Genomic DNA, 23,364 nt, shown 5'->3' with positions numbered 1-23,364 from the left:
GTTTCTCTATCTGCACAGACAGACTGAGCCACAGTGGCGTGCGTGGCGGGGTAGAGTCTACAAATAAGAAATTAAAGAAAATTTCTCACAATTATATAAGAATTTTTTTATTACATTTCTAAACCATCAAAGACAAAGTTAATAACCGCTTTAACATCGGCAGCTGGAGTAGTTTCCCTATTGGCCGACAGAGCGCACCTCTGGAGGTATAAGAGCGAACCAAATGACTGTGGCGCCAATATTTAAAAATGCAGCTAATAGTACGTAGGTTACCCATTTATTTCGATTTCGATAATTTATTAACCTAAAAAAATAATATGTTTCATTGAAATCCAAAGGTATGAGAGATAATCAAAGCTCACAACTCACGCCTCTAGGAGGCGATAGTGTAGCATGCTGCCAGCAGAATGTATATGAAAATGTCAGAAGTTGAAGGTATTATTAATATTATGCAGTATTTGGTAGGGGTAAAAGTGTAATTATTCGTATTATGTCAATTTCTATAAATGTGTCAAATAAAATGTGCGTAAAACAGGTTCAAAAGGTTCACGGTGGCTCCACGGACGCGTTTGGTACGCAATTCAAGATTGGAGATATTGTGGGGTGTTTCTTGGACGTAATCGATCTGACCATTAGTGAGTCAATAATGAAGCACCAAACATTGAACAATGTTGTTTTAAACCTTGAACCCTGATCTTTTGTAGTTTTTATGTTAACAGACCGTTTTAAAAGCGTATGTTATTAGTTTTTCAATTGCTCAAACAGAATTAAGGCCATTGCTTTTGGCTTGTTACTGATTTTTACTTTTGACTTGTGAGGTACAGATATACATTGTAACGTCATAGAATTTTATGCTCTGTTTGACTTTGTGAATATTTTTCTAAAAACGATCTGTTACCATGACAATAATTAATTGTTTATATGTTATAATTTTTTGGTTCCCTTAATTATTATTAACAGTATTTTTTATGTATATGTATCTAGGTACCCCACTGTAATAATTGAAAAACCATACATAATTAAACAACTTTCCTGTAAATCATAATCATATAAAAGAAACAGTTAAAGTAATAATAACAGCAAAAACCTCACGCACTTAAGACTAACGACTATGAGACCTTTTTCATGCAAAACTTTATATTTGAGACCAAAACTTAGGCCAAAATTTTTGATTCTTAAAATTTAAACATCCAGCAAATATCTAGACATTCATACTAGGTAGTATGAATGTGAGTGTTTTAAATAATAAATTATCAGCACTTAATGAATTCAATTTTTCATAATTTTAGGGGCAATTTTTAAAAGCAATTAAGTAAGCTGGGTAAATTAAGTTTTGTATGAAAAAGGTCGTGCAGCCTTTTGGTAAAAACTGAGACAATCTATTCATCAATCACATCTTCATCTCCACCATAAATACCATTCCCTCACCATTCACCTCTAATCTTCCAGTCCATCCTGCTCCATTCTTCCACCTCTTCCTTGGTCTGCATCTAGACAGAACTTCCTCCTTCCTTCGTCAACCCAAAATGGATATGATTTAAGGTTTTCACGGCATTAATATATGAAAATTGATTTTTGGTGTACTTTACCTTGCTGATACAAACCCTCCTTCACGATCAAACGTTTTCGAAAAAAAATTGCTGTGTCCAACACCATAGCAGATGTGTGGAATAAGTCAAATTAAGGTTACCATAGAGTACCCCAGGGATCCAATTTGATATCATTACTATTTAAAACTTATTCAAATAATGATCTAGACTGAAACAATCTTTTCAACAAACACATCTTCCTCTCCGTACATGTACGTGTATTTTAACATTTAAAAAAAAAATCACAGTTTCAACATTATGGCATCATGCACATGATGACATACATCAATCATAGCTGTGGCTATAAGTCGAACTGGGGTTATTATGGAGTACCTCAGGGATCCCATTTGGGACCATTACTTTTTCAAACATATTGAAATAATGATGTAGTCGAATTCTTCTCAGACTACAGTAATCAGCTTTTTGTTTGAATGTTTTCTGTCCTATCAATGTTACTGGTGTATAAACATTTGAAAGTATGGGGCGGTTTAATTGGTTTTCTGTTTTCAATACAAGCTTTAAACATGTTTTTAAAATGCCTCGTCATTTATTTCGTCCCAAAGAAAATCCTTGTTGTTATAATTTGCTGATTCTAGAAAATAAAATACACAAAACTATTCCCTATCTCATTACCTTCCCTACTCTCGTAACATTGCTCAAATCGAAGATGCCAATAACACAACTTAAACACCAGTTCACCACATTATTATTTAAAAAATTTCAATTTTTTATTTTATTTATATTTGACCAGGAAGAAAAAGTGTATTGTGGGAGTGTGGAGTCTTTTGGAAAACAATGGATTGTTGGCGATGTTGTCGGAGTATTTTTAGATTTGACCGACAAAACCATAAGTAAGAACTATATATTTTACAGAGTTGAATTTATGCTTTCGAGAATGAACTTACGCTTTCGAGAATGCGTTCACGCTTTCAAGAATGGCAGGTAATCCGGAAAACTTGAAGCAGTTGGCGCTAGTGTGGTCGGTGGTCATTTGCATGACATGACAGCTATGATATACTGTTTAAAAGACGTTGTTTTAAGGATTTAAAAGCATTAAAGTTTGATAAATAAGGTGGTTGGAGTGACAATGAGTTAAAAAATGCATTGAGAAATAAAAATACAAAAGTAATTCAGAAAAGGGAAGACTACGGACGGGTTGTTTTTACAATATTTGAACAATGCTTCAAATTTAAAAGTTGATTTTCACGTTCTGCGAAAGTACTTTCAAATTCTATTATGGTATCATTTTGTAGACAAGTTGTTTCACAAAACTTAAATAATAACAGAACTTGAATAGATCCTTCATAGAACTTGAAAATCGTCTTTGAAATTTGATGAATTTTTAAAATTCTATGAAACAACCCGTCCTTAGTAAGTTGTTTATAACTTCAACTTATTTCAGATTGTTATCCTATTAACCTTTCCGGGAGTATGGACGCAAATGAACGACGGTACACACTTTCGCCAAAGGAGTATGGACGTCTATGGACGACAGTGGTCGCATATGCATATTCGATGCATATTCTGTAAATATGCATCGTATTGCCGTCTATGGGCATATTCCTGTGACTTTACACCAATTTTAAACATTTTACATCATTATCGACAGAGATATCGGCTGTTATTTATTTTGCATACTATCATAAAATTTAATCAAAAAATATATATCTTTATTTATGTAAAAAAAACTCATTCCCCAGAGCACAGCCAGAATTACGTAACATACTCCCGGAAAGGTTAATATATAAATCTACAAATACTTTTAACAGCGCAAGATGATAGCTGTTTAATTTTAGATTGGCGTTGTCCAACAGAAATAACAAATTTCAGACAGTTTTCACAGAAGCCGAAAGTTGAAAAGTTAGGTTACTAAAGTTTTTAAACTGATGTGTGTACTTGTGCGCTCGATCGATAAGGGTGTTATCGATAATGTCGATAACTGGTCATCATTCCCGAACTCGACTGAAGATCGCTAACGTACAAACAATAGTTCACGTTTAATAAATTCAGAACACTTAGTCTTTGTGAAGGGAACCAAGGAGGAGTGGAGAGGAGAGACGAAACCCTCTTCCATCATGGGGCCTTTGGGAACCAAGGAGGAGTGGAGAGGAGAGATGAGGCTATCTTCCCTTGTGGGGCCTTCAGAGAACCAAGGAGGATTGGAGAGGAGAGATGAGACCTGGGAAGACACATTGTGGAACCAGAAGACATAGCCATATATCCAATGACAACCCTGGTGAACTTTATAAAAGGGACTGGGTTGTTGTTAAAGGATTGAGGTAAAATGGGAGATAGTACAATGGGCCTATGGCCTAAGTGCTCACGGGAACTACATGTAAACCATCTCCGCTCTATAATAAATAGTCATTGTGAACTGTTGTTTGTTCGTCTGCGATCTGCAGTCACGCTCGGGAACGATGGCAAGTTACCGACGATATTAATAAAACCTTTATCGGTTGACCCGGTTTTTTATTTGACTATTTTTGAGACACAGTCCACTTTTTTCTTAACTTCACTTGAAACCCTATGTCCAGAAGTTCTCGAAGAAGAAGAAGAAGAAGACATTTAAATCATTAATAAACTTTGCATAGGAATAAACATAGCTTGAATGAATGCTAGCTCACTAGCGCAAACGGCTGATTCGAGCATTCCAGTTTACCTGCCATCGAATTATCGCTTCCATGGATTGAATTTACGCTTTCAAGAATGGACTTATCGCTTTGTGAATTCTGTTTTTGCTTTGAAGCGTTGAATTTACTCAATTCATGCTTTTAAGCTGAGCCAGCATCGTCTTTCATCATTTCACAGCTTAGTCAATAGCCCGTTTTTAGCTACACAAAAGATTTTTTTCTATTTGCACAATTTTTTAACGATAGCCTAGAAATTTGAAAAAATAGGATTTTTACGGTCGCTTTCACCAATCAAAATTGTTTGGTGAATCAATTTGATTGGTGAATGCGACTCTTAGAGCACATAACTATCACAATAGCATTTTTAAACATAGATAATATAGTTTAGACATATCTTTTGTAAAGAATCAAAGCGCGTACAATCTTGAGTCATACAAATATTCATAGAAAAAAATTCATGCAGAATGGTCATGCTGTAATACTAATCTTATAATATGTTCTGCATCTCGCTTACTCTTTATAACATTGCGTCACTTCATTGGCTGTCCTGCTTTCTTTTAAGCCTCGCTTCTACCATTTCAGCTTTTGAACCATTACATCTAGTTTCTCCAAAATATTATCGTTTCAATCATGCCTTAGGTTTGGAATGTGCTGAGTCAGCGGTTAACTCGGCTGCCGCCTCAGCATCTCGAAGAGTACAGAATGAAAACACGTCTGTTTGATGAAGAGTTCATTAATTTATTCACTGCTTAGCTAGAAGAACGTGTCTATCAATGGTGTTTGAAATGTGCTGGGTCAGTGGTTTAGCCGGAGTCCGCCTCAGCATCTCGAAGAGTGCAGAATGACAACACATCAGTTAGGCAAAGAATTAATTAATTTATCAACTGCTTGCTTAGTAGAAAGTGTCTATCAAGTACAGAATACACAATAACAACACATCAGTTTGGCAAAGAGTTAATCAATTTATTAACTGCTTGGTTAGTAGAAAGTGTCTATCAATAGTGTGTGAAATGTGCTGAGACAAGCTTGTATTTATAAAGAGATTGTTTGAGTGGGGGAGTGCGACTTCACACAGCAGCAATAAGTCACATACGCAACTGGTACAATTGCAGTTGCAGTTATTCCAGACTACAGTCCGCAAGTTCGCCCTGATGGAAGCCAAAAGTTTGGAAATAGCATCAGAAAAAGGGAGCAGGAAACGTTTGATTTCCAAAATTTTTAGAAAATTTCCTGGTTTTTAGGTTGTAATTTTAACCATGTTGCACTTATTTTATCTCTGTAATATTATTTCAATATATTTTTTTGTGTGAGGTTTTGCTTAGACTTTGAGTATATTTTCATTTTATATCAGTCTTAGCACAGTTGATTGAGAAAACCCTATCAATACCACATGGACTAAATTGGTCATCTGTGTTTATTAGGCAGCGGAGTCACAAATTTTGTCTGCGAATCCATTTGTGGTTTTATTGTGGACTGTAAATAATATTGAGATAGCTGTGGCTTACAGTTAAAATTGAATAGGATTCTGACTCACCCTTAGTCATCGATATTATGGTCTTGAGGGACATTGCAGCGATCACTGCATAAGCCCCCGTCTCGAATTAAATGCACTGAAATAGTACTCAACGTGTACATTACACAGGTTTTCTTAACAGCCTGGTAATGTTTCATAAATTGTTGCATTGTCACTGATGTAGGTAAGTGGGTATTCCACGCTGTCAGACAGGGACGGATAATTGAGTAATAGGTAATTGGGTGGAGGAATGCAGGAACATATGTTAAAGGGAGATGCATATAGTTGCGTCAACAGACGGCGTTAGGCAAACAAGCTCGGTCAACAAAATTCGTTTGAGCTTGAAGAGACAGTTATTCAGAATATCACGGGATCTGGCTAAAGAGCTCACTGACCAATTAAAATCCCTTTTAGTGTCAATAAATATGTCATGTGACTGCCAATGCATGTTAATGTGAGTGTATTTAATATTATTATGATATCTTGGTTAAAAAAACGATCTAAATCGACACGCCTAACGAGCGAATCATGCTCAAGAAATCGTTGTCAGTTAAGCCTATCGATCCGATATTGTTAAGTTAAAAATTAGACTGTACCAGACCTTCTGATGCTTCGATATCACAATCAAAAACTTTGGTTCCTTCAATCTTCCGATAGCTAATGACGAAAAATACACAACTGCCGACCATCATCAAATTGTATTCTGCTTGGCTTATAACTTATTATCATTGCAAGTTAGTGCCTAAGGGTGCGTATAAACGGGCGAGCCGAACTGCCCAGCTCAACCACGACTTATGGGAAAGGAACGAAGCAATGGCGCGAAACGCTGCTTGCTTCGTACGTTCTATCATTAGTGGCTTCATCGTTTCTTCTCATGTCTATACGCAGCGTAAAGCACCCAAAATTTCATTAATATCATCGCGCTGGACCATGCAACATAATATCATCAGTTATGATAGAACGTACATAGTGTTATAATATTTAGAACTGAAGTATGAAAGCATGGAATCAACATTAAACATTTTCACAAAGTATTCATGTATGTATTCACAAAATCATAAAAAAATTTAGATATCATTCATTGTACTGATAAAATATACATAATTTAACAATTTTCCGTGTTTCATGCACATATCATGAAATTTTGGGGAAAAATACTAACGATAAATCTAAAATACATTATTTTTTTTAAATATAGGGTTTTCCAATAAGAAGTGTTATTTTGAATAGCCTGCTATTTCGGTAGATATTACTTTTGAAGCTGTCTTTTTTTGACATTTGACAAGTAGAAACTACGCCATTGGTAAAAATGGAATGATACACGCTTCAACAATGCATTGAAATTATTAAAATTCACTTGAGTGAATCAAATGCAAATCATCTTGAGTGATGAGGCCCATTTCCACCTCGGTGGCTTCGTCAAAAAGCAAAATTGTCGCATCTGTGACTCGGAAAACCCAAGAGTTATTGTTGAAAAGCCTCTATCCTCAACGTGTGACTGTTTGATGCGGTTTATGGTCCGGCGGAGTCATTGGACCTTACTCTTTCGAAAATGAGGCTGGAGCAACAGTTACGGTGAATGGATTGCGCTATCGAGAGATGATTAATGATTTTTTATGGCCGCAATTGGATGGTATTGATCTGGACAACGTTTACTTTCAACAAGACGGCGCTACGTGCCACACAAGCAATAAAACCATTGATCTTTTGCGGGAAAAGTTTCTTTGAATATCAAAATAACACCTCTTATTGGAAAACCCTGCATTTCTTTTAAACCTTGCTTTGTTTTTTGATTCTCTCAAATCATTTCAAACGAAATAATGATTATAAAGTTTTTTCATACAAAGTTTGTTAACGGGATATAAAATAATAAATTTGTGTCTAACCATGTTTTTTACGAAGAATTATCCCCAAAAGTATGATGGTATTAGCATGAAGCACGACATATAAAAACCACTGTATAATCACAGAATAAACTGACGAATAACCTTTTTAATTTAAATTTAAAATTATTGATTATGTGACTGAAACCAGGGGTCGGCAAAATGTTAGTTTTTAAAAATAATTACATATTGTATATTAATTACATTAATTTGATGAAAAGCGCTTTGCCAACCCCTGAAGTAACTAATCCAACACAATAAAAAAAATGAGACGGTAATTTTTTATTACAATATTAACGACTCTCAATCGAAAAATATTAAACAGAGAAGACAAAAAAGATTCAGTCGAATCTCGGAATTGAATCCAGGACCTCTTCCTTGCCGGGAAAATGCTCTGACCACTGAGCTAATTCGACCATATTTTGATGTGAATACCGCAGATTCGCAACTGCTCCAAACTATCTGGAGACAGTGAGACTATGGCATTCCTAATTGGGATATGTTGTGAGGCTGAAGTTAGCCGGGAGGGTAAGAAGATGGGAAAGAGGAAGGTAGGGAAGTACCTGGCTATTCAGATCTGATCACCAAACACGGCTAAATCCATTTCAACCAACATTTCAATTCTGAATGACGGTCTTACACCAGGGCGATACTGAGAGTATTTTCAACTCTGTATCGTGTCACAAGTACACTATACAGGGTGTATCGGTACGTACCCGACAAACTTTAACCAGCTATTCCTTAGCACATTTGGAGTAAAAAATGTTATGGGCACTTTGCTGTCCGGTAACATTTTTTTTTAATAAAAAATTTATCATTCATATTTTCACCATATGTCACCACGGCAATATTTTATTCGAGTTTCGTTGAATAATTTACGTACGTACCTAAATTGGCGCGCTTTTACAATGACAACGAAATGGCATGGCACCATTCGTCTCATTTTTAACTATTATTATTTAGTGTGTATGAAAGAGCGAAGACGCTTTTTGACACACTTGCTAATAACAGCTGTTGAACACGAGAAACAATGCCAATGACAGTGACGGAGTGTGGATTTTTTTATAATTTTTTGTTTTTAATTGAAAAAAAATGTTACCGGACAGCAAAGTGCCCATAACATTTTTTACTCCAAATGTGCTAAGGAAAAGATGGTTAAAGTTTGTCGGGTACGTGCCGATACACCCGATATATTATTTTTAACGCATAAATTGTGAAATAACACAAATTCGTCAAATAAAATTTGCTTGCGCACACCGGGATTTGAACGCGTGACCTTCGGTTGCTAGTCGAAAGCCTTACCCTCAACCATAGAGGCCGTGAAATGGTCAGAGCATTTCCCCGACAAGGATGAGGTCCTGTTCAATTCCTAGGTACGACTGAATCATTTCTGTCGATTGAGTTGTGTTGTTCCTGTTAAAACCCGCATTTTGACTTGATTTTTCTGTAAATAACAAAAACAACCTTCTTAGATATAGCGCCATATTACATAGAATATTTTATAACCTAGTTTTAGATCAACAATTTTGTCATCCTATGTAAATACATAATGCAATTTTTATAGTTGTTAAGAAAATAGAAAAATTTAATATATTATGAGGAACTCCAGACCTAATTTTAATTTTCTACGCAATTTTTCACAATACGCTTCATTTTTAAAGATCGATTTTCGTGTCTCGAAAAAACAGACTCGATTTAAAAATATTTATGAATATTAATAAATAAAGTATTTTAATAAATTAATGCCATCTATGAACGCGTAGATTATAACAGGCGTTAAGTTTACCCTTTAGTTTTAATGTTTTTCACTGGAGTTCCTTATTTTAGAGATTCTTAAAATATTTTGACAGTGTCTAATTATTTTTTTTCTGCATAGGTTTTTCGCTAAACGGTGAACTATTGATGGACGCTTTGGGAGGAGAAACGTCTTTTGCCGACGTTCAAGGCGACAACTTTGTGCCTGCTTGCACTCTGGGTGTTGGCCAAAGAGCAAGGTAACTATTTAACCATCACTCCTTGCCTTATTCACATTCATACATCGTCTCCTACATACTCTTCTATTATTAATAGCATTCTCGAAAATGGATCTCATGTACGGGGGCCAGAGGACACTATCAATGTACTAATGGTCGAGAAGATACAAAAAAAGTTTTTACGATACCTCTACATGAGAGAGTTTGGTGATTACCCATGGCTGTTTCCAACAGCATTTATCTCGGAATGCTGGGTGTATGCAACCTTAGTTCCAGAAGGGATGTTGCATTACTCCTGATGGCGTATAAGCTTCTAAACGGTTTAGTATCAATACCAGATATTCTGGCTAAAATAGGATTCTATGTGCCGGATAATTTAGCGCGAGGCCGCCAACACAGGCTTTTGATTCTTCCTAGGTGCAGAACTAACTTACCAATGGTGATGCCCTTGGGAAGAATCACTAGGTTAATTAACAGCCTCGCAGGAAATGTGGATATTTTCCACATGTCCTACAACATATTTAAACGTGAAATATTACTATTCAAGACTTAAAATTGTAAACCTAAATTTGAAACTTTTTTTTTGTCCCACTTATAAATGTATTTTTTATTCAATTTTTTGTAAATTTTAATTATCGATATTGCAATGTTTTTGTTTATACTGTTTTTGCAAATAAACAAATAAATTTTGACTCTTGACATGGAACGACTCAAGTATATATTAACCCCACACAGGAGGATCTGACGAAAATAATTTCTCTCTTGACCTATGTCATCTTTGGGGATGCTGTGTGGAGGGTCATTTTATGGAAAGAAAGGAGAGGAAGTTCTGGGAAGGATTAAGGTATGAGGGGTGGGCAGGAAACTAGGGATTAGTGTGTACAGGAGTGACGAATGATCTATCCCTCCCGGTGAGGCGCAAGACGCAAGAGAGACCATTTGGAGAGGTCAAAGGGTCTTCCCAAACCAGCCTCTCCCGATCCGGCACGCCACGCAGCTGGTGGGTAGGCACATCCTGAACACACCTCACCCGATAAACCCAGGAACCTCTGCTAAATCACCAAACATAATGAACCGCTTGGGGTGACCAATGGCAGTGGTGTTAGTTATCCAATAAATAGTTCCTGGGGCGACGCTACCCAAGCCCGCCTCTCAAATTGAAAATTGAATATCCATGTCTTCCTCAGACGTCCCCAACTTCTACAATTCACATTGGCGTCATATACTTCTTTCTTTGTTCATTCGCACTACATACCCAAACCATTTGAGGGTCCCTTTCCTTATCTTACTCATTACGCGTACATCAGCCTTGCATTCTTTGCGGTTATCCACATTTCTCACAGGAACAAGGTAAATAAATGGTATAAATAAGGAATGAAAAAAATTAAAGAAATTTGTGAAATGTTGGGTTGGAAAAACAACTTACGTATTCAATATAAATTATGAAAGTATGTGTACAATGTGGGTGCCGCTAAAAATCAGAAACGAGACCCGGTACGATCAAGGGAGTTATATGTTGTGGTAGCCTCTATCCCCCATCCATAAAGAGGGTTCCCATTTTTACCTGAAGGGAGGGCTTTTGAAAATATAAGGGCATTGACTAGACATTTAACAGTAGAACATTCGAGAGTATTCGAGAGCATTCCATGGCATTCCAAAACATCACGGAACATTCTGGAATGTTGCAGAATGTTCGGGAATAGTCTGGAAAGTTCTGGAACATTGCAGATCATAATGCACTAAAAACGGGATTACAGGCCGTTTCCTAATAAACTTTTAGTAAATTCGTAATCGTGACAATACATCGTTATCTTTAAATACTGGGTTTTCCAATAAGAGGTGTCATTTTGATATTCAATCGTAAAAGATCAATGGTTTCGTTGCTTGTGTGGCACGTAGCGCCGTCTTGTTGAAAGTAAACGTTGTCCAGATCAATACCATCCAATTCCGGCCATAAAAAATCATTAATCATCTCTCGATAGCGCAATCCATTCACCGTAACTGTTGCTCCAGCCTCATTTTCGAAAAAGTAAGGTCCAATGACTCCGCCGGACCATAAACAGTCACACGTTGAGGATAGAGAGTCTTTTCAACAATAACTCTTGGGTTTTCCGGGCCCCAGATGCGACAATTTTGCTTGTTGACGAAGCCACCGAGGTGGAAATGGGCCTCATCACTCAAGATGATTTGCATTTGATTCACTTGAGTGAATTTTAATAATTTCAATGCGTTGTTGAAGCGTGTATCGTTCAATTTTTATTAATGGCGTAGTTTCTACTTGTCAAATGTCAAAAAATGACAACCTCAAAAGTAACATCTACCGAAATAGCGGGCCATTCAAAATGACACCTCTTATTGGAAAACCCTGTATATTGAATTATTTGGCAGGTTGGGAATAGCCGACGTAGCTCAGTGGTCCAGAGCACTTGACCGGACATCAGAAGGTCCGGGTTCAATTCTCGTCGGCTACATTTATTTTTACTTCGTAGATATTTTCAATTTGTATGAATATTTCAGGCGATTATATTTGAGCTTATAATAATTTGTTATTTTTTTTTTGTATAATTTTAATCGCTTCTACATGAATATTGTAATGTGGTGTCCAGACGGAAGAATTGTACTCATATTGACTTATAACAAAGGAAAAACATAACGATGTAAAACACAATTTCTAGTTAACCTAGTTATAAATCCTGTCCTTTTTTAGTTATGATGATAATAATAATATGAATATATCTTTTAATTTGTTTTTTTTTTAGGTTAATCTTTGGTCAAGATGTGAACACTCTGAAGTTCTTTACAACCTGTGGACTACAAGAAGGCTATGAGCCTTTCTGTGTGTAAGTATCAAATATACACACTTAATATTTTAATCCTAGATAACTAAACTGTTTTCATTGTTTCATTGTAAACACTTTCGTCGAGTGGACTACGCAACAAAACACTAGAAATAAATCAAAAATATTTAATTAAGATAGGAACTTGTTACATGGCACAAAAGTAAGGTTTAATCTGAACAAATTAATATCAGTCTACACCACTGTGTACCACACATCTAAACATTATGTGGACCACAAATAGCCTTTCTACATCTGGTGCAACGGTGTTTGGTCATCCTCCCGGCCTTGGATGGACACAGGTAGCTAATTTTACGCACGTTTGATGTAGAAGTAACCGGAGCTTCTATTGTAGAAGATTCGCCAACATTAACAATAAATATAAGAATATATGAATGTACGTACCTTAAAAATAAAAATTGTTGTTATACTTTCGTCCAGCGGACGACGAGATATCATAGGGCACGTCCTAGTATGCGTGTGGCCGCAATCACGTCACGTGCTGCACTGTTTCCTCAAATTAGGAAGGTAATGAAAGAGTCAAGATCGGGGAGCGGAGAGAAGTAGGCGATTTCGAATTTCGCCAAGTAGCGCGTCGTCGCCTCGACGAGCGATTAGTTATCTAGGGTTAAGTAAGTATAAGTTGATCTACGGTCTAGCACGGACGATCGATAAAGCACTATATCAATACCATATTGATGAAATCCGTCATTTGTCGTCAGTTAGCGATATTTGCGAGCACTGTCAGAATATGATTCCGACAGTCAGTAGACAAAAGCCGCTGCTTTTAGCGCGGCCTTCAAGATGTTGAATAAGCTATCGACATGCACAGCTTTTTGGATAATGTCATTCGTTATGCCAAATAGCTGACTTATTAATGAATTGTGGTGAACTAACTAAGCTGCTGAATTGAACGAAATTGTATACGATATATGTAGTTATATAGTTAGTTATGTGAAATATTCCTGGGTAATGCATTACATTATTCAAGGTCAATGAACTTTTAATTTTCATAATTGGAACTACTTATCATATCAGACGAGCGATAAAGTAGGTACCAAAATTATTTTATGAATTAATAATTCTTATTGAAAATACGTATTTCTTTTGTTCAAATGCTTAACAGATGCTTAGATGAATTAACAGAGTGAAGACACGTTACTCATACAACACGCTTTGTTTCACTGAACTAGGTCCATTGGACATATTTTAGCGGCCCGTTGATATACATATTCTTTGAATGACTTTTCATAAGCGATGCAACATTTTTTTGTTGGTTTAATGTGAATATAACGTATCTTGTTTTTTTATAATGTCATTGTATAGATGTTGTATTTTCTGCTTTTGAAAGGAAATGATCCTTCACAAATCCTACAATAATTATTATATCTCGTAAATTAGTTGTTATTATATTTGATAATTTTTTTGTAGGAACATGAAACGTGCTGTAACATATTGGTATACTAAAGATCAGCCAATCTTCGAAAATACAGAAGATATCCCGGATGCTAAAATTGACGTTACAAGGATTCCCGCCGGATCAGGTGAATATACTGAATATTTAAAATTTTGAGATCACTCTTGCGATTTTTATAACTGCCGCAGAGCAAATGTCACCATCGTTCTTTCCAAGAACTTTAAATAAGCAAGCATTAACGAATGACTGGAGATCGTTTTATGTGGCACTGTATCTACAGGGTTTTCCAATAAAAGGTGTTATTTTGATATTCAATCGTAAAAGATCAATGATTTCGTTGCTTGTGTGGCACTTAACGCCGTCTTGTTGAAAGTAAACCTTATCCAAATCAATACCATCTAATTTCTGCCATAAAAAATCATTAGTCATCTCTCGATAGCGCAATCCATTCACCGTAATTGTTGCTCCAGCCTCATTTTCGAAAAAGTAAGGTCCAATGACTCCGCTGGACCATAAACCGCACCAAACTGTCACACGTTGAGGATAGAGAGGCTTTTCAACAATAACTCTTGGGTTTTCCGAGCCTCAGATGCGACAATTTTGCTTGTTGACGAAGCCACCGAGGTGGAAATGGGCCTCATCACTCAAGATGATTTGCATTTGATTCACTCAAGTGAATTTTAATAATTTCAATGCGTTGTTGAAGTGTGTATCGTTCCATTTTGCATTAATGGCGTAGTTTCTACTTGACAATTGTCAAAAAATGACAGCTTCAAAAGTAACATCTACCGAAATAGCGGGCTATTCAAAATAACACCTCTTATTGGAAAACCCTATATTTGCGCAGGTTCTGTTATTTATTTAATTTAAAGCCGAAACGGTTTACGAATAGTTCTTGTGAGTACTCGGGCCATGGGTCCATTGCGCTATCTCCCTCTTTACCTCATTCCTTTTATAGTTTTCTTCTTCTTTCGTATGGTGGGGGCAGCAGAGGGAAACATCCAGGTCATTGAGCCTGTTTAGGGACTCAGGTATTGTGTGGACCTCATCAATCCCGCCGGGGAATGAATGCAGCCGGCATTCTTTGACTACTGTACCGCATTCACACATCACCGACTCTTTAAGTCCCCCCCTGGGCATCATGTGGACACAGTGGATGTGTGAGGACTTTGACAGTAACCTGGTCCCTTTGATAAAGTTCAGCAAGGTTGTCATTGGATATTCGGCTATGTCTCCTGGTTCCACAGTGTATCTTCCCAGGTAGCTAAGCCTTGTTTCCGTCAAGGTGGAACATTGGTAGCATAGGTGAATTGGAGTCTCTTCATCCTCTTCACATTTCTAGTATCTATTGGTGTTTTCTATTCCTTACAGCTCAATGTGTCTCCTGAGGTGGCAGTGTCCCATTAATAACCCAGTAATAGGTTTTGTTGGAATCCTCAGTAATAACAAGCACCTGTGGCAAGGACTTGTGTAGGGCTTGTAATTAGCTGTAATTTACGGCGCCTTCCCAATCTGTAAATTGTGTTCAGGAGATGGGAGATTGAAACGAGTGTCTGCACAATTGATTTAGTTTATTCGTGAGGACGAATTTCATAATTTACGCACAGCGCGGTGACGGTGGCAGAAAGAAGGTAGTGCTGGCGGTTGAATCGAACGCTAAAACGGGAATGAAGATTCCTCTTGTCACGCTCGCTTGCGTATAGCAGCGGATTAATTTGCGTTATTATTGCCAGATGTGGGGGGAAATAAAGTAGTCCCACACACCCATGGAACACCTTGGCGGTTAATATTTATTTTATTTTATTTGGTTTTACGCCCAGCTGGAATTTTACATGGATTATAAGAACAGAATATACCTAGTTATATAGTTGGTAAAGTCTAAAATAACATTAAACTGATAAATAAGAAACAACATTAGTAAAATAAGTAACAGAAACATAAAGAACAATACTACATATAAAACAAATCATTAAAACTACATTACCAACGCTAATATACAGGGTTTTCCAATAAGAGGTGTTATTTTGATATTCAAAGAAAAATGCCATTTTTTAATATAAATCATCGAATGTTTATTTCATTATAAAGAGGAAGGTATGCCGTTAATAGTGAAAAATAACATCACTCAAATGACCACCACGACCACGTCTACAGGACCATATCCTTTTCATGAAATTTTCCATAAATAAATCGCTGCGTGGCTGCCTTATGTCCTCGATAGCCTCATGAATTCCATCTTTGAGGTCTTGAATCGACGCTGGGCTGTTGGCGTAGACCTTCTCTTTCACGTGGCCCCAATGGAAGAAGTCGCAAGGTGTTAAATCACAAGATCTCGGTGGCTAATTGTGATCACCTCTTCGAGAGATAACACGGTCCAGAAACTTTTCCCTTAAAAGATCAATGGTTTCGTTGCTTGTGTGGCACGTAGCGCCGTCTTGTTGAAAGTAAACATTGTCCAGATCAATACCATCCAATTCCGGCCATAAAAAATCATTCATTCCTTAATTAATATTTAAAATAACACCTCTTATTGGAAAACCCTATAGTTTGAGGATTCACCAAAACGCTTGTATAGATTACGCTTAATTCTATAAATGGAGTCAGTATATATATATATATGTCAATAGTACCCCCAAACTGTAGCCCAGATCATGCATCCTATTAGTTAGTGAGTGTGTCTGATTGTGTATGTATTGCAGAATGTTACATTTTGTCTTGTGTTCATGGTCGGTTCATGGAATTTGATATAATTATACATTCATTTTGGTTTCCAAAGTGCTGAAAGTCGGTAGGTCTATTTAAATTTTTTTATGTAAATAAAATGTTGATTTTTTTTTGTAGATACTCCTCCGTGTATGAAGATTTCTCACAATACGTTCGAGACGATGGAGAAAGCCAACTGGGAGTTCCTGAGGCTTTCCTTGCCAGTCATATGCCACTCTGAGTTCATTGAGTAAGGCACACACTTACATAATACCTACATAACAACAGTGTGATAGATATTTATGCTTTATTTTTTATGTGACACCTCACAAGAGCTATATTGCCACCCGGTTGGGCAGCTTTGTGAGACGGGTTAAGGTTGGTGCTGTAAGAAGGGATTTATGAATTCGGGGCTTGAAGAGGCCCGGATTATATGAAGGAGGAAATACAGATGCCGGTAGATCATTCCTCATACAAGCCGTCTTACAAAAAAATAAGTTTGAAGAACGGCCCGTTCTCGTGAAGCCAAAATTAACTGTGAATTAATTCCGCTTGTGGACATTGAGTTTCATGCACCGGGGCATCGGTCATCAATGCTGCTAGCTCCTTGGAGCAGGCTCCATTAAAATACCTGTAGAACAGACTCAAGATACCCACATTGCGTATGCATTAAAGATGGCGATCGGTGGATTGTACAATCAAATGGACCGCACTCCTTTATTCAGAATCAAGTTTTGCGGGGCTCCAGTCCAGAGGTGGCTCCCAAATTCAAAAAGTTAAAAGTTTTAAAAATGGCTTACCTAATTTTTTTTCATCTAAACATTGAGCTATAATTACGGATGGTAAAAAGATGATTAAAATGAGAAATAGATTAAAAAACACACACTTCATTAGACAAATGTATTATAAATATTGTTATCACCTCACTTTTTTATCGTTTCATTTTAAAAATAATTTATAAAAAATTCACAAAGTTTCATAAATTTTTTTCAATTTGCAATCTGCAATCGGAACCTTTGGTTAACTTTTAGATTTGAATATAAAGTGTAGTGTTCTCTCTTTTGAACACCGTTTAGATCATATTTTTCACTTCGACAGTAAGGGAGACAACGATTTCTCTGAGACTATACGAGCTGTTCCCAAAAGCTATTTGTTCCTGAGGGGTTGAGAGTAGATTGATGATCCAAAGTTATTGGACAGTATTTCAAAGTGAACACGATAAAACGTATGTTTCAGCGAACAAGAGAAGGCAAGACGTTGTCAGGAAATCAAGCAGCGACAGAACAGACTTATGGCCGAAGCAGAGCAAAGTCAGACTCCAGCCCATATTGACCATATCATGAAGAGTGGTTTTACCATGAGTGACATTAAAGGTACTTATCTCGTTTGTAATTTGACGAGACTTGCTGTAAAATCAATTTAGGTACATATTTCTAATACTATCTGGTTTTGTGTTGTATGTAGGTATGCACAGGACTTATGACGATGAACAACAACACGAGGAACAACTGCCGCCCTCTGGAAGTGGACGTCTCAGTCGCCAGCCTACTAAACCTCCTCGGAAAGGTTCTATGAGTCGAAGCGATTATCAAAACGGTAAGTGTTATTTTAAGTGTAGAGTACGGGCTGCGCCAATGCTAGTTCAAGGATAAGTGTTAAGTAATTATTTAAATATGCGACACAAGTAACAAGGGATATTGTGGTTACTAAAGCGGAGTGGCTGCGGAGCGAGCATGCATTACTGTATATAAACCTTTTGCTGTTTCTGTCTCACTCTGACACTGCATAAGTCAAACTGACAACTTTATTCATCATCACTTTTGGCTCTACAACCCCTGGTGGGTCTTGGCCTCCTCAAGAGTCTTCCTCCACTCATCTCGGTCCCGCGCCAGCTCTCTCCAGTTTCGAAGCTCCAAGGCAGACAAATCTTTGAGGACGTTGTCGCTCCATCTTAACCTTGGCCTTCCCAGGCTCCTTCTGCCTATCGGTCTTGAGCTCAGCAGGGACTTTGGTTCTTGATGCTCGGTCATTCTCTCCATATGACCTAGCCACCGAAGTCTTCCCAGTTTTATGAACTTTGTGACGTTTAGCTCCTTAACCACTCGGAACATTAGAACGTCAAAAGACGTAAATATGATAATAGCGGTCAAGACATTAGTACGTCTTTTCACGTAAGCGCGCGAGATTTTACAAAAATCGATTTATTTCCATCACTAGTATACGGATTGCCATGATTTAAAAAACAGAGTATCGATAATGAATAACGCTACGCGTCTGCATTCAAAAATATCTATGGAATCTAGAGGTGCATTTTCTGAGTCGATTGAATCTGTCAGCTTGTTCGTTCGTAATTTATTGCGTTTTTAAATAATTTATTAAAAATATTTTAGTTTGGACGGTTAATATTTTGAGGTGACCAATAGTTTTTAATTATATTTCTTCAATATATAAAGTGTTATTTCTTTATGATACTCAGAAAAAAGTACATTTTTCACAGCTTTGAAATAATGGTCAGCGATTTTTACATATTTTTGACGTTTTCAGAAAATGTATATTTAGAAACGCAAATATTTACGTATAACAAAACAATACGATAGTGAATTTCATAATCTTTCCAAAACATTTTTTAGAATGAGGCTACGTTTCCCAAAACGTGAGTTATGGAGCTTTTAACAAAACTCGTGAATAACACAAAAATTTCCGCGTTTTGACAGTTCGCAAAGGAACACAAAGTAAATAAAAGTCCTTTTCTGAGAGGTTAAACAGAGTATAGAGCTCATTGTTATAACTTCTGCGCCAAAATCCATTTTCTAGAACCGGTCCGAAGATGTGCCTCAAAATTTTCCTTTCAAAAACGTCCAGTGCTTACTCACAACTTTATTATCCCACAGTAAGCCTAAAAGTCTTTAGTGTATCATGGAGTGACGGACGTAGGAGGACAGAGAGTCCGATTGGAAAGGTCAGAGGCCAGAGCCCACCACGCAGCTGTTGAGCAGATGCATCCATCGCCAACACCTCTGCTAAGTGACAATCGAGCACCTCTGCTAAGTGACCAAACGTAGCGAATCACTTGGGGTGACCTATGGCATAGGCAGATCCACCTCCTGCCATACTTTATAAGCCAAGATTATTACTATAATACGATAATGTTATTACTATTTTTTGTTAACAAAGACATTCCAGGCTTACGAATAACCTGACAATATTTGAAAATCTCCTACTACCACCACAGTAAGCGGAAAATGTTGCTTGTGTTATGATGAAGGACTTAGCAAACCGAGGAATTGAACAGACTACGCCTGGGTGGGACCCAAACCAGTGGCGGCCGGTGGTCAAAATATGTGGGGGTTCACCGGATTACAACATTAAGTCATAAAATAAATTAAATAAAGGTACATACCTATTTATAAAGAAGTTCTATTCTCTGTTCATTTTGTTTAGCAAAGACCTCTATCAATGCTTAACACTGATAGTGCGTTCAGTCTGTCCTGGCTCAACGTGTTAAAAGATTTTATTCTTTTTAACGTTGAGAAACATCTTTAGCTTTCAACTGAGGTCATTCCAAAGGTCACGAATGGTGCAAAAGTTTTAGTAATTTCACAGTCTCGGGAAAGTCTTCTAATAAACAAGTACTATAAAAAAGTTGTAAAATTGATAAAGCGCCGTTAGCTTTTGAAAAATCGTCGCGGGCGTAAATTGCACAGAGTTTACCTTTTAGGTACTGAACTTTATTTAGGAAGTCATACGTTTTAAGCGTCACATTGAAATCATGTTCTGGGAAATTTGACCTGTATCGATTTTTATTAAATAGCTCATTATGGTGTTTACCTTAGGCACGGTAGCCTGAATCCAATTGCATTCTGATGTCAACTTTTCGTAAAACCTTTAAGCTCAAAACTTTTTGTAAATGTAAATGATAAGAATTATGTTTTTTGATTTTTTCAGAAAGGTGAGTTACATCAGTAACACCGCTGATTGTCCAAACTGAATCAACATCGTAAATTAAACACGTAAAACAAAATAAACTATTCAATTGATCACATGCACAGAGCTACAAGCTTTGTTATACATTGTTTTGTTAAATGATCGAGTAAACTTCTTCGATCCAGATTTGCACTCTTATTTTATTATCAGTTCAGGTTTTAGGTGGACCGGCATTTTTTATTATCACTTTGTTTTCAAAACTCGACCTATTATTCTTAATGTATTCCACATTCAAACTCATTCTTAATTTATACGTTGAACAAACACAAAAGTAATCATAAATTAGTATAACATGCAATTGATATGCCTTATTAATAATTGATATACAAGATCGATAAAACCTGCAATTAAACTTCAAAACTTTCTCAGAGTAAGAAAAGTTTTAAATTCAAGAGACAATGCCTGGCAACGGCGAGTACTGACTGAACTGATAATAAGTAATCTGACCATCACTAATCTCTTAATGACAAGTTTTATCCTGTATGCTTGTATCGAAGAAGCGTAACATTCGCTGAAAAATAGCAGATGGTAAATTGAAACAACGATATCGACAATAATATCAAACATACGCGTTTTAGTTTAACTTTCTACTGAATAAACCGTTCCTTCTGATGTGGTGGTAAAACTCCGAACGCCGTTCTTGATATGGTATTATTTGCAAAGAATAGTATGTAATGGTATGGACCCACGCTTTCGACTGTTCCACAGAATATGCGACAAAGCAGTTAAATTTTGGATCGCAATCGAAAACGAACTGCTACGAACATAGTCACAAGTCAAAGTCGGTCTGCAAGTTAAGCGCGCTTAATAAGTAGGTACCTTTTGAATGAGATATTATAACCGAACCGAGTTTCGTATTGTGATTAGCCATGTCGGAAATCTTGTTGGTTGTTCGGCGCTCGGGAGCACATATTAGCTGGCCGCCACTGACCCAAACGCGATGTCAACACAGCCACCGACCAGTCATTAGTATAACTAATTGTTCCGTAGTTAATGATTACTTATTTAGGATTGTGTTTATTTATTTTATTTATTTATTTATACGCCCATTGGTCTTTTACATACATAGTTCATAAAAAAATAATATTCTGAAGATTGTAAGTTCACAAAAGTAATAGTAAAAATACATTGTATAACCATATCCATTTGACATATTATAACAGCAAGTAAATAGTAGAAGCATACAATAATTAATTGTAGGTAATATTCCTACTCCTAAGGTATACAGACTTAAATTAGTTAATAAGAAATGTAAAGTTTATATGTAAATGCTAGGTAGTGGCAGCAGTAACATGATACAATACGACACATAGTGTATGAGGCCTTTGAGTTAGAAAGTTAACGAAATAATTATTGGCAGTATTAAATATACTGCGTTTGACAGGTTGTCGTGGCCTGCTAAATCGAGGGCGATCGGTCAGCCATTTTACATAGTTTATATAAAAAAATATTGTGAAGATTATAAATATAGAATACTAAAGCAATAATATAACATTCACCATTTGACATATAAAACCAAGCAAAAAAAGCAAATCTAAACATGATAGTTTGTAGGTTTAAGCCTGTTGTAAGAAAATAAGAATTTGCCTACTTCTAAGGTAAAAAGACGAAAAATGTTAAGTTTATATGTACATACTAGGTAGTAGTTGTACATATTAACATAATATCTATGCGACACATTAAAGCTAGTGTATATATTTATTCATTCATTCAATCATCTATTCACGAACTAACTATTCATAAGCCAGCCAGTTCGTAAATTGATAAATAAATAAAAATAAAGTAACATTTTTGCTAAATGATTACAGTAATTACATGTGAAATAATAATGCAGTTGTAGTAATTGCAAGAAGACGACACCTATTATTTATGTCAATCTTGAGGAAATAATTCAATAATGTTAATGAATTTACTATTTCTTTCTAGGAATGACCAACGGCATGGCCCGGTCCAACAGCGAAATGGAAATGTCCAGATTCCTTGAGGGAAAGGACGATAAGAAAGAGAAGACCAGGGGAAGATCGCCTTTCAAGTAAGTAAATTATTCAACTCAAAATCATAAGGCCGGCCACACATCTTCAAGTATACTTGTGTCAGTTCTGCCAAACACCAAGCAACGATGATTGTGCTGTACGCAACGCTGCCATCAATTTTTTCAATGCCGTCTGCTGACAACGGTTTGGCTATTATTGGGCTAATGTTGGAGAATTTTATTAAATCATAAATTTAATCAGTGAATTGAAATTGGCTTCGAAATTCTGACACACTTATTTGCCTGTGAACGAAGAATCTTATTTTGAGCTCCTATCATTGGCATTAGCAAATACTCTACGAGTATTAATAACAATGTCCAACTCCAGTAAAATATTGGCAGTATTTACTTGTATTGGCTGGTAACTCTGGTCGCTAGAGGCGCTAGTGTAGCATGGCATAATCCATGGACTTAAAAAGCCCTGGACAAAGCGTTTGTGCAATTTTGAATTAATGAAATTGAAGCCAAATATAGGGTGAAGGGAAATTTCCTGGCAGCCATCTTGTATGACAAACTTTTGAAATTGTTATAATTTAATTTTCTGTTGTTAATGTAGTTTTAACAGTTTATGATATTTTTGGGTGTTTGATGAGACAAGGAATGGGATATGTCATTATAAAATAAAATTATGTAGGTTTTGGCATTTTTCATACATCTTCCCCTACACACAGCAGCTTCAAATTGCTCTCGAATTGCTCCGTCCAGGGATTTTTAGGTTCATGGCATAAAATCCATAAAAACGTATGAAAGTAAATCAAACCTCCCAACTTGTGCCGCTAGGAGGAGCTAGTGTAGCATATTTC

The 23,364-nt window shown here is 36.6% G+C and overlaps 1 protein-coding gene across 15 annotated transcripts in view; it reads left to right on the top strand.

Moving 5' to 3' along the window:
* RyR (Ryanodine receptor) overlaps window positions 1–23,364 on the top strand; it is a 298,251-nt gene that overhangs the window by 152,019 nt on the left and 122,868 nt on the right. For 14 of the 15 annotated variants that reach the window (XM_089649715.1, XM_089649711.1, XM_089649709.1 and 11 more), the window contains 8 exons: window positions 2,341–2,440; window positions 9,492–9,609; window positions 12,348–12,428; window positions 13,857–13,969; window positions 16,684–16,795; window positions 17,782–17,918; window positions 18,010–18,141; window positions 22,456–22,561. In XM_089649715.1, coding sequence (XP_089505841.1) covers window positions 2,341–2,440; window positions 9,492–9,609; window positions 12,348–12,428; window positions 13,857–13,969; window positions 16,684–16,795; window positions 17,782–17,918; window positions 18,010–18,141; window positions 22,456–22,561 — 899 coding nt within the window. Of the gene's footprint in view, window positions 1–535; window positions 636–2,340; window positions 2,441–9,491; window positions 9,610–12,347; window positions 12,429–13,856; window positions 13,970–16,683; window positions 16,796–17,781; window positions 17,919–18,009; window positions 18,142–22,455; window positions 22,562–23,364 lie in introns of all 15 variants that reach the window. The other variant, XM_089649717.1, reaches the window with a different exon arrangement.

This window comes from Hesperophylax consimilis, chromosome 30, assembly GCF_061612785.1.
Source record: "Hesperophylax consimilis isolate HC1 chromosome 30, BYU_Hcon_1.0, whole genome shotgun sequence".
Classification (NCBI taxonomy): Eukaryota; Metazoa; Arthropoda; class Insecta; order Trichoptera; family Limnephilidae; genus Hesperophylax; species Hesperophylax consimilis.
The sequence above is the reverse complement of the archived record's forward strand: the minus strand, read 5'-3'. Positions and strand labels throughout refer to the sequence as shown.